This window comes from Xiphias gladius, chromosome 17 (assembly GCF_016859285.1).
Source record: "Xiphias gladius isolate SHS-SW01 ecotype Sanya breed wild chromosome 17, ASM1685928v1, whole genome shotgun sequence".
Classification (NCBI taxonomy): Eukaryota; Metazoa; Chordata; class Actinopteri; order Istiophoriformes; family Xiphiidae; genus Xiphias; species Xiphias gladius.
The window spans coordinates 13487501-13500027 of NC_053416.1; the positions used below are offsets into that span (position 1 = coordinate 13487501).

General features: G+C 38.1%; 1 protein-coding gene across 3 annotated transcripts in view; it reads left to right on the forward strand.

The window, feature by feature from the left end:
* The window catches only part of jade2 (jade family PHD finger 2), a 184684-nt gene that overhangs the window by 97028 nt on the left and 75129 nt on the right, over positions 1-12527 (forward strand). For all 3 annotated transcript variants that reach the window (XM_040151302.1, XM_040151303.1, XM_040151304.1), the window contains exons 5-6: positions 8220-8374; positions 12295-12506. In XM_040151302.1, the coding sequence (XP_040007236.1) occupies positions 8220-8374; positions 12295-12506 (367 nt within the window). The remainder of the gene's footprint in view (positions 1-8219; positions 8375-12294; positions 12507-12527) is intronic.

A 12527-nucleotide genomic window follows, 5' to 3' on the forward strand; every position in this document is an offset into this window, starting at 1 on the left:
CTGGTGTGAAAACTAGGGGAAGAAAGAGAGGGATTACAGGGAAGAAAAGGGACTAGCCAGTTTTCTCAGCCGTACTGTGACAGTGAGGTATTTCAAGAATGAGAGATTATTTCAAACACACACACAGACCACAGTATGTACACACAGGGAAGTTATTGTTTGCATCTGACAAGAATGGTATGTCTGCACAAGTGATTTAATCTTGTATTCAAAGTACCACCCTTTAAGTATTTTGGAGTATACTGACTGATTGTCACAGCTCTTTATAGGGGTTTTAATTTTGTGTATAGACTTTATAAAGAGTAAAAGAAACTTTTTTTACATTCACTTAACATAAAACTTAGATATATATTGTATCGCATTTGGGGAATTTAAAATAAGGGGAGAATTTTAAGTCTTGACTTCAAATTAACTAAACCTGACACTTTTGGAGTCCAAATCAAATTACACTGGAAGAAAAGTATCTTACCATCTGTCCTCCTTTTTTTCCCTTCCATCTCGTCTTATTACCTCCTTTAACTTGCGATTTAAAGTGTGCAGTCTGAGGAAACCGCTGCGATTGATCGATCCAGCCTATTAATACAAACTTTAAACTAACTCCAACCTGATGCAGACTCTAAAGGCCAGTTCTTGGTTTCCACTTGCCCTCGGATGGACATGGGCTGCAGACACGGACGCACTTCTCTTCATACTACAATCGCAAATGACGAAAAGTCTTGCAGACCCTTGCGGACATGCGGACGCGGAATTCATGAATTGGCCTTAATGGGTAAAATGTGTCCAACTCATTATCAAACTAACTTCAGTGTGGTGTCTGACAGCAATGTGAAGACAACAGTGGCTTCACTCATTAAACACTTGGTCTTTGCTGTGTGATTTAGCCCCACCAAAAGTTCTCCCTGAAGCTTAATAAGCCTGATATTATGTCACCAAAAATGAAATAATGTCACCTGACTTTCTTCCAACTATAAAGTGCTTTAAGAAACCCTGAACTTTCAACTGCTGCAATTTCAATTATAGCTCAGATTATTAACAAATCTGTCCTTGCATGTTTTGAGGAGGTGAAAGTTGTTGAAGGAAATTGTCGATATTGCCAGCTGAAATGACAGCTGTTACTGGCAAATTTAATCGTCTGTAGCTAATTAAGAGAATTTCTGTGAGGTTGTAAAAAAAAAAAAAAATTAAGCTCTTGTTAGGGTTGTGTGCTCTCAGACAAGCAGATGGCAAATAGCAAGGTAGTTGTGGAGTGTAAATGAAGGATAAGTGGCATATTGTGGTCGACATTAGTGGGAATCTTTCAAATTTTCAAGCTTATTGTATCATACCACATTGCTCATTTTCTTTCTCCTTGATGTCCTTTTCTTTCTTTGGAAAATTTCTTAGTTTCTTCCATGCTATGTTCCTTTTCTTTTATCCTGTCCTGCCTTAATCCCTCATACCTTATTTTTCCCCCGGTTCCTTTGTATTTCTTTTTTGCTCTGTCTTTCTTTCTATCTGTCCTCCGTGCCCTCCTCCCTCCCATTTTTTTCTGTTTAGCTTCATATACAGTATGTTTCCAGCCTTATTCAGAAGGACTTCCTGTTCTTCATGAGTGATCTGTCAGGAGTTGATGTCTGTTTAAACTAGATGTGTCCTGTGTGGGCCGAGAGTCAGACTGAGAGCTGAGCTCAGCCGCTGTCGCTCTGCCCACACTGGAAATGTCTTATGTAAACACCATCCACTTCATCCTTTCTTAAGAAGAGATTATTATAGACGTTTTATGAAAACGAGGGAAGTGACATTTACACAGTGGTGAGAAACATATGGGACTGAAGAGAGAGAAAAAGACTAGGCTGAGTCTTTCACACCCGCTTTCTTTCTCTCTCTTTTTGTCTATCATCCTTTTTTAAATCCAGCTTTATATATTTCTCTGCTTCTGTTGCATGCTTTGTCCTTTCCCTTGCAGTTTCATACAGTTGCAGGGCAGATGTCAGTTGTTCTTGAATCTGTTTTAGACAGGTGCTGATTGAACTTCATGATCATTAAGGGGGCTTTAGTTTGTGGTGCTGTTGAATTACATTGCGTTGTGGTGAGAGGTCTGATCTAATATTTGGCCAACCCATACTGATACACATAGGATGGACAAAATATTATAAACACCTCTCAGTATAACCTGTAATATATGGGACAATACAAATATCAGAAAGTTTAAATGGTCACTGTAAAATATTTGAGTTGATTTACTTGTTTACTTACTGACAGTCAGTCTTCATTTCCTGCCATAAAATATTTAAATACAAATATTTACTTACATATCACTATATTTCTTTGCATATTTTGCAGTTTTTAAATTACTGCAAATCAAAAAACATGAGTTATAATAGAGTAAACCTTTGGTATTTGCTCAAAATTGAGAAATTCAGAAAGGTGTAATGCTAAATTGTGGGTGATCATATGTCATATGTTTCTCCCTCTCGTCATTTTTTTATAGGATATCTGCATAAAATAGGACCAAATTCACATACTGAGCCTGCTTTTTCTGTTTACATTGGAAGTTAAGGCTGTTGACGTTGTAGGAATAAAACTGTTTACTGGCAGAAGAATTATTTGCATAAGTTATTTGACCCAGGTATCTCTTTCGCTCTTTCTTTCACTTTCAGGCACACACAAACAGATAAATCTCTTGTCGTCCCTGCCCAAGCTCATATAACATTCTATTCAGTAGCGTTATACCACAAGATATACTTTACAGTTCTCACTCATCTGCTCCTCGGAGACACATCCATTGGAGTAAACCACAAACACTTCTGCTCTGGGCCTCAGAGCTGGAAGAGGAATTGAGTCAGGGGGGTGTTTGATTTTTGCTCTTTTGAGAATCGGAGCCCCACAGTGTGTAGTTCCTCCTCATAAATATTTCACGGGACGCACCAGTAAGATCAAAGCAAACTCGGCTGTCGTATTGTTATGATTCTAAGGAGGGAACATCTAAATATTCCCCCTCTGCTCCTCTTCTCATTAGGACTCCTCAAATGTAAACAGAAGTGATTTAGTAGGTTTCTTTATGATTATTATTTTTATCTAAAAATATTCTTCCCATATCCTAGTAATGGGTTTAAAAAGGAAAAAAATCTATTGAATTAAAATTGTAAAATATTGAAATCTGTCTACAATGAAGATTTAAACGGCTTTGTTTTGGTTCCAGGATACCTGCTACCTTGTTTTCTGATTGAAAAGTCTTTCTTAGGTCAGACATTGTATGCCTTTCTCTGCTTTGAAAAATCAATGGTTATCAGTTGGTTAATGGACGGTGAAAAACACCAGGGACAAATAAGTCCTGGAAATAAGCTTTCAAATGATCCTTAAGGTGACACACATTCAAGCTGCACAGATATATCTATAAATGATTTTTCTGTAAAAGTACATCAGTCTAAATCCAGAGCAATTATACAGTCATCCTGCTTGTCCAGTTAAAAATGTAATGAGCAGTGTTGTGAGATTTTGGCAGAAGAAGTGAGAAGTGAAATGTTTACAAGCACAATCCAAAACAAAATCACCCTGGAGCAGCTTTAAAATGAATTTCTGTATTGAAAGGTAAATTTTGAAAGTGCATGTGTTACATATAAAGTTTAAGGGAGAAGAGAGCCTTCAGTAAAATGCAAATGCAGGTAAAATTATCCAAAAATATGACATGCAATTTTTTAATGTCCATACGTTTAAAGCTTTTTGCCTCATATAAATTTCTATGGATTGGTTTTAATACCATAAAAATTTACATGTTCGCATAGAGCTGTAATTGTCTTCAGTATTGACAGATGACTCTGTACTTTATCTCTGCCTTTATGTCATGATAAACCCTAGATAATAGGAGACCTTTTGCAAATGGTTTTGTTTATCTACATTATGTAATGTGTGTGTCTTTGTGTGTGTGTGTGTGTGTGTGTGTGTGTGTGTGTGTGTGTGTGTGTGTGTTTGTGCGCACTGCATGTGTGTTTGGACGATATATGATACTAAGAATACTGACAAGAACACATTGTACTCTGACCCCCACTGAGTCACATCCTATTAGATGGGATGACTTGACATTGTTATGAGACGATGTCACCAAACCCTAGTGAAAGAGAGACGATACCTAGAAATCTGACTGGCAGGGTAGAAGGAAGCACCAAATTTACAAAACATGATCTTATGTCTCTTTTAAAACTCTTTGAATGATTGGTCAACCTGTTTTGAACTGATATCAGTGAGACAGAAAGGGTCTAATTTCACCAACTGATGCAGGTAGCAGGTGGATGACTTCCGATTTTTGCTCTAAATTTACACAGGTTTTGGTACAGGTATCATTTACTCAGTGTCAAAAACGTTGGCTTGTCCCCTGTTTTCTTTTCATGATCTTGTGTTTTGTCCACATTTTCTTTTCTCCTTTTGACTTTTTTTTTTTTTTTCTTTTTTATTACATCCCCATGTTGCGAAAGCAAATCAAGACTGCCAGGCACAGCCAGAAGCCAAACAAACACCAGTAGAGTTATAAAACAAAATGTAATAAAGTCCATATTAGAATAAACAAAGCTAAGAATATCATAAAATCCAACAGCACTGTGATGATAACATCTCAGAATATTATACTGCTGACTGGTTATCCCATTATGGACTCAGTAATCAGTTTTTGCCCTGTTATACTAAATTCTTTTCTCACTATCAATAAATCAAGCACTGCATTGATTTTACTGACAAGTATTTTCTGTGTCCAAAGCCTTATATAGTCCCTCTGCGCATTGTTATCCAAAAACTATTAAACATAGCAATGAGCCACACTGTTGCACTGGGTGACATGTTCTGTCATTACCATGAACATAGCCACTGTAGTTTATCTTTCCTGCTGTCGTTAATACTCACCAGAGCAGCAGATATGTATTAATCTGCAGGTTAAATAGTGCCCAACAAATGCACTATTTACTCTCGCTGGAGTAAGTTTCACAAAAATTACAGTGCCCAGTGGAGCTTCAGCGGGTAGTCGAACAATCAAATAGTTGATCAACAGAAAATTTAATTTTCAATTGTTTTGGTAATCAGATAATCATTTTAGCCATCTTCTAGTCCCAATTTCTCTTCTTGTGAAGATTTATGCTTTTCTTAGTCATGTATGATAGAAAATTGAAAATCTTTTGGGTTTTGGACTGTTTTTCGAATGAAACAAGAAATGGTGAATTATAAAGGCCATTGTTTGCTCTTTGTTGACATCTTATAGACAAAACAATTAATCAACAGATTAAGAAAGTAATCCTCACATTAACCGACAATAAAAATATTCGTTATTTGCAACCCTAGTGCCCAGCTGTTTTAGAAATTTATTTAGACTTTTTTTAAAAATGAAAGTTTATATTTGTGTCCTGTTTTTAAAGAGTTACATCTTCAATAAGAACCAATGGGCTTCGGGCTGATTGCCACAGACAGCGACGGAGATGGACATAGACACTTAAGATTTTGGTCTTTTTATGGGATTTGTTGACAAAAAAAACTATAGAATATCACCAGCCTTATCCTTTCATAATGTAGTAACACGACCCACAAATGTAATAAGATACTGAAGTTGCTTTTAACATTACATAACAGAAACAACCAGCCCAGCGCTCCGGTATGAAACCTATTCCTCATGTGTGGGTGCTCGGTGCGTGCGTGCGTGCGTGCGTGCGTGCGTGCGTGCGTGCGTGCTGATACCAGAAGTTTCCTGCCTTTTGTTCTCAGAGAGTTTGTAGAGTTTTAGATTGATTAATCATTACACAAATGCATCCATTGATCCTCTACAGGCAATCCGAATTGGCTGTTTGCAGACAGAAATGGATCATATCTGTGCTTTTGATTAAATTAATGGATGCAGTTGTCAGCAGTGAGAATTCTATTGATCACTGATGCACATATTACCAAGATGATGACATCGATTGATCTGGGAAAGGAAGGATCCAAGGGTTGTTGGGGCATTTGCACATACACAAGAAAGCCACTGACAGCATCGTCCTGAACGTTTATACTGTGTGTAGAGATGTTCATGCTTTTCCCTATCAGAAAAACATCTAAGATAGCAAAATTAGAAGGTAGAATAAGGGAAAGTGAAATGGGTGGAAGGCAGGAAGAGACACGAAATGAAGTAGAAGTGATGGGACGAGGAGAGGAGAAAATGACAAAATTGAGAGTGTGTGGACGAACAGAGTGAAGTTAAGAGAAGGTGAAGAGGTGATGAAAGTGATGCAAACGTGAATATTGTTGGAATTGAGAATTAAGTGAAAAGGAAGGGTGGTTCTTTTTTATAATAATAATTGTTATAACAATTATTTATTCTATTGTTTTGTTATTTTTATGTCTCATATAAATGTGCTGGCAACAAATGTAAAATGTATCTAGTGAAGATCACTGAGTGAAATTGTGGCAGCTGTTATGATGATGGCAGTAGTGGTGATGGTAATGGGGAGGGTAATGATAATGATGAAGAAGAGGAGGATGATGATGATCCCAGTGCTGCTTGATCTGAGGGCGACATCAGTGATGGAGACTGATGAGCAGCATGATAATGAAGCGTTGAAGACGGGAACTAAACGGAGAGTTAAAGGTTGTTTTGTTTTGTTGTTGTGATCACTGATGTACTTCACCTTTTCATACAAAGGTTACAACTATACCAGACAGGTGCGTTTGTGTGTATGCGTGTGTGTGTGTGTGTGTGTGTGTGTGTGTTACTATGCCAAACACAGAGCTGTTCTGGAGAGAGGGTGCAAGAGTGTGTGTTGTCTCAACAGTGTGTCAGCTGGTATAGTGTCTCCCTGCCTGATGACATTTGTTTGTTGACTGTGTTTCTGCTCTATTTTGTCAACATGTCTCTGTTAGCTCTTACAGCATCCAGATGTTTTATGCGGGCCTGTATGTGTGTGTATGAACGTGTGTATGAGCATGTTTGAGTCTTTATTGGTTCCCAGTGGGTCGAGCACAGTTCCTGACCCCATTTCCTGCTGTTGTTGACAGAGAGACATTCAGGCCTGAGGCTCTAGAGACCAGACACGGCCTGGAGGAGCTTCCTGTCACTGCTGCTTAAAACCACTCGTTTTGTCATTGTTTTGATAGCTTTTTTTCCCTTCTTTTTTGGCATCCGTCAAAGTCTGATTCAGTCTTTCTGGACCATGAGGTCAGGACCTGACTGTAAGGGAGAGCCCCAGACATAAGAAGGGCTTCCCAGTAATTCCTGTTGTCATGAACAGTGCAGGATGGACGGTGGATAATATTGGTTAAAGTTTGGTTGACATTTAAACCTCATTTAACCCACTCCCTGAAGAGAAAGAGAGAGAGAGAAAGCATGTGTGGGCAAGGGATAGCAAGATAGCATGTGTATCGATGAGAAGAGAAAATTAAAACAAAATTTAACTTTTATTTTGGTAATCATCCAATCCAATTTTGTGTGACAACCAGTGTTAAACATGATACTAGTGGTCTCATATCAAGGGGGTCCAACATGGGTCATTATCTTCCAGACAGTTCCCTGCTGAAACATTTATTTATTTATTATTTGACTGATATACCTGCAATTTTGGCTCAAATGATTTTGCCTCTCTGTTCCATGTTGCTTTGAAAACTCACATATCAAAGGACTATTTTCAAGAGTTATAGCTGACATATGCTCCTAATTTGCCTTAAATTTAATGTGACTTTAATTTTTGAAAAAATATTATTGTATTATGTTCTGGTGTCTGTCCAAGGGCCAGTTTCTTTATCCCGATTTGGAATATGTTTATTTAAGTAAAAGCTTGAGAAGCGCGCTAACTATCAAAGACGTGACAAAGTAAAGTGAGCCAGGATCCCTCAAGCACAGAAGATCAAAATAAAACTGCTAGTAGAGCTAAGACAAAACTGTTAAAATCCAAAGCTTGTGTTATGACTTTAATGCTTAATGCAGCTGTGAATGTTATGCTAATGCAATAACATACTTGCGCTGTATTGGAACAAGTGTTGATACTGATACACGACTGCAACCCAGAGGTCTCAGCAACCACTGCACTCCATGCTGTATGTTGCTACTTAATTAATTTGTCGATCAAGATTTGGGTTTATTAACCATTAGAAGTTCAATAAGTTAGTTTTATTTACCTTCCAAACTAACCATGGAGCGATTTTTTTTTTTTTTAAGGTGTTAAATAAGATTTGCTGGTGTGTTTCCAGACCATGTGATAAACTTTCTGCATGTATCTTTTTGTTTGACCCAGGTTGCTGCCGGAGTCGACAGGTGGCCTGTCCAACAGTAGGCAGGAGAGGGACGGTGACCGCCAGCCTCCTCCCACCCAGCTCTACAGTTGCTATGACCTGGATGATCTGGATGTTGCCTGGCTGGAGCTGGTCAACCACGAATTCAGACAGATGGGTGAGTGCAGATTGATTTACTGTGTAATTTGATGATAATACCCAGAAAACATTTTGACATGTAACTGAACAATCTCATCACTAAACCTATGTAAATGTAGGTCCACGATTAAATCTGAGATGTCTGTAGTTGATCATGACCGCCACCTGCATCATGTTGAAAGAGTTTACAAAGGCGTCAACCATGGTTGTAATTGCTGTCATATTGTGTTGTGAAAATTACATGTTTTGACTTGGCTACTTTCTGCATGCTGTCTTGAAATAACTTACCCAGATTTTTCTTTCAGTCTCATTGACTTCACGTGCCAGAGCTACATGTGCTTAAAAGACACATCCATACCTCACCCTATACTGTGTGACATTCATATCCCTGGGTAGGGCTCTAACTAAATCATATTTTCATTTTTTAATGAATCCAGAATTCGTTGGACTATAAGCTGTATGAAAACAAGTCAAAAATGGCCAGAGTCCAATGTTCTGCTTCATAGCGTTTGTTTATTTTCCTTTCATCAGTCCAAAGTGACCCAGTGATATTGAAGATATAAAAGTGTATAAAATAGCAAAAGCAGCAAAATTTTACATTTTGGAGACCATTAGTGATTAAAACTTAGATGATTAGGAGAGGTGAATTATTTTTTCTTATAGAAGCTTTGCAAAAACCCCTTGCTGTTGATACTTGCACATCGACAGAATCAACTGCTATCAAGAGGTACAGTGGTTGTTTGTTTTGTGATTTTTTTTTCCTAGGACTTCAGAGTTGAAAAATTAAAAAAATTAAGTTAATTTAAGTTATGTAAACCATCCGCATTTACCATTATAATCTCATATCAAAGGCTCCCAGGGGAATGAAATGAACACAGGGTGAGTTTCTTACTTCTTACTTAAAAGTAATTTTGACTGTGTATTATTTTACAAATAGTCACTTTCTTTTAGTTTCATGTCCCCTTTACAGTCCCCAAACCTTCATTTGGTATATACAGCTGTTTGGTTTCTGACACAGCAGATTCTCTGAATATTATGTACTGTAGCTGCACATCCTCTTTTCCTTTCTTTACTTTTCCTTGCTCTGGTTATTCCTTCCTCTTCTCATTTATCATCGCTGCTTTCCCTATCTTCTCTGTTCCTCCTCTACAATTTTCTGTCACTTTCTCTCCCCTCTGCTTTGCTGCATCCTCCATTTTGCCATGGTGACAACTGCCGACCCCAAGCATCTCTCCCATCTCCACCATTTTATTCAATATCTGATCGGCTCCTTTCAGATAAAACGTAGTAATTGTGTTTATAAATCCCCGCTGGGGTTTCGGACCCTATTTCTGGGACACATTCTCCCTAAAACACACACACACACACACACAAACACACACACACACACACACACACACAGAGGCTTTTCCTGGAGAAGAAGCGGGTTATTTCTCATAACGTTCAATGCTAGACCAATCAAACAGACGGTTGATTGGTTCTGCTGGGCTCATGATGGGATGATTCAGCACTTTCTATCTCATTCATCCAAATACTACAAACTTATATATGAGTGTGTGTTTAATCAGACACAGTGTGTTTGTACTGGACACATTGTAACTTTAATTATTTAAACACTTTTTCCATTGGGTTTAAAGGTGGAGTTAATTTGATTTTCAGGTTATTCGGTTTAGCTGAAACCTGTTTTCTTGTAGAAAACAAGGCCATTGTAGCGGCCAGAAAAGCTGAAAAACATACAGTCCTTCAGTAATAATAGAGACAATTCTTATGATTAAAGATCAGGCCAAATGGCATTATAATGCATTCAGTAAAATAAAATTGGAAAAGTAAAGAAAGGCGCAGAATGTATGGATACAGAATAAAAGCAGTAAAACAAAAGTAAAGAAAAAGATTCAGTTCATGTGTGTATATGTGTGTGCGCGTTCGTGTGTGCATGTGTGCGCGCTCATGATGAATGCTGTATTACCTTGAGAAAAACAGATACACTCACAGTGTTAAACTGGTATATGCCTGTGCACACAGCTATTACATGTACAAACACGGAAACATCCACAGAAGATAAATATACAGTAAAGGTACTGAAAGTTCACCCAGTACAGACACTACACACATTCACGTCATGTTTGAATAATGTCATGATGTAAATGGCAGAGCAAGTTAATATCTAACTCTGCTTCCCTTTTCTATGGTGTTTCAAAAGCAGCTTCTAAATTCAAAACAACTACCTTTACATAGTTTCTTCCCTTTAGTTCTTCATTCTTGCCAAATTCGAGACTAATGTGTGACTAGTCAAGTTGACTGGTATTCAGCATCAGCGGCAGGTCTTTACCTTTTTTATTAAAGCTGATTTATTTCCAAAATAATGCAGAAGAATAAATGTTTTTTGGTTGGAGTTGTGTGAGTCCAAGCTTTATTTCTTTATGTGAAACTCAGGTTGCACGATAACCATGTTGGCAATAAGATGCTCCAGGATCAGTAAATTAAATTTTTATTTATTTTATTTTTATTTATTTATTTATTTTTGGGTGGTAAGGGATTGAGTGGCATAAATAACAGATAGAGACACCGGATGTTCGGCTCCACTTAAAAAAAACAACAACTCCCAACTGAGTGCTGAATCCTTCAAATAAATAATCCTCAACCGCAGAATCCAGGACAGCAGAAGTTTCTTTACTGCTGCATGGAGGATTCAGGCAAGGCAATGAGAGGCAGTGTGACAGAAAAATGGACATACTGAATGTAAAAATGATCACCTTATGCTGAATGTTTTTTTATTAGAGATTGTAGCAGAGCAATAGATTTACTCAACTCTACAGACTGTGATTTGATTTGTGTGGGCATGGTCTTCATTTACAGCCAGCATTCAGGATTTGTGGCATATTACAGTCTCCAAGTAATATCATCTAAAATGCCTTTTTTTTGTTTTGTTTTTGAATAGTTATCCAAATAATCATTTATTTCAGAAAAAGATACTTTACTACTCACTATAATCACTGTAATCTCATTGCATGTAATGAGATAATAATATGCCATACTGGAAACCAGACTGTTTATTTTCCTTGTACTTTAAATCCTTTATTTTTTATGAGTTTGAAAGCTTGCATTTGCCAGTGGAATCAGTTTCCATCAACTATTAACCAGCCTTAGAGCAAGGCACTACTTTGAGATCCAAATGGAGCAGGAATAGTAATGCTAATGCCGACACACATTGGCATGGTAAACTGAGCTGTGGGCAAGAAGATCTTAACAGCAGACTGCGTCGTCCTTGGCTTTGATAGTAAATGGACTTGTAGTGATAGAGAACGTGGAGCATTTCTCTGCTTCTCTCTGGTTAGCAAAGACTCAACTGCAAAGCCACATACACCCACATTGTGCAGCTAATTTTCAGCACGTTTCATCCAAGATGCCTCAACAAAAACAGAAAGTGACCTTGTTAAGTGTAAATCCAAAGGAAAGCTGTGTGCGCTTCCAATTAAAGTGTGAGACAAAGTGTTTGGCCAAAAATAACTTGAAGCTCCTAAATTGGCTCAAACGTTATAAGTTTCCTATGAGCAGCTTCCTATTACTGTTATCCTAAAAGAAAGCTGAGTGTTGACCCTGTAACTTCACTCTTAGTTTTAATTGCATTGCACAGGCTCATTTCTCTTTAAAATATTCATCCCTCATCCCAGTGGTAACGTCTCAACCTCTGCTTTCAACACTTTTTAAATGTTTTGAACAGCGGGAGTGCATTAAGACTCTCCTTTCTTCTCTCTTATAGAAAAACAGAATGTGTCAGTGTAAGACAACGACGATAATGTGCTTCACAGAAGCAAAAACGCACTCCTCAAATCAGCCATCCTTCCCCTTCCTTCATGCAAGTCTTGGATGATTGGTGTCAGTCTTCTAGTTGGGTTTTAGAGAATAAACAGACTAATCGTTTTACTTTCTGTCTTCCAGCCTTACCAGAGCTGGATGAGCTGACGATGGAGTGTGTTCTGGTCGAGCTGGAGAGCGTGTGTGAGGAGAAGATGCAGCAGGCCATCGAGACGGAGGAAGGCCTGGGTATCGAATATGACGAGGACGTGGTGTGCGATGTCTGCCGCTCCCCGGAGGGAGAGGACGGCAACGAAATGGTGTTCTGCGACAAGTGCAACGTCTGTGTTCATCAGGTCAGGAATTAAGTGATTTAA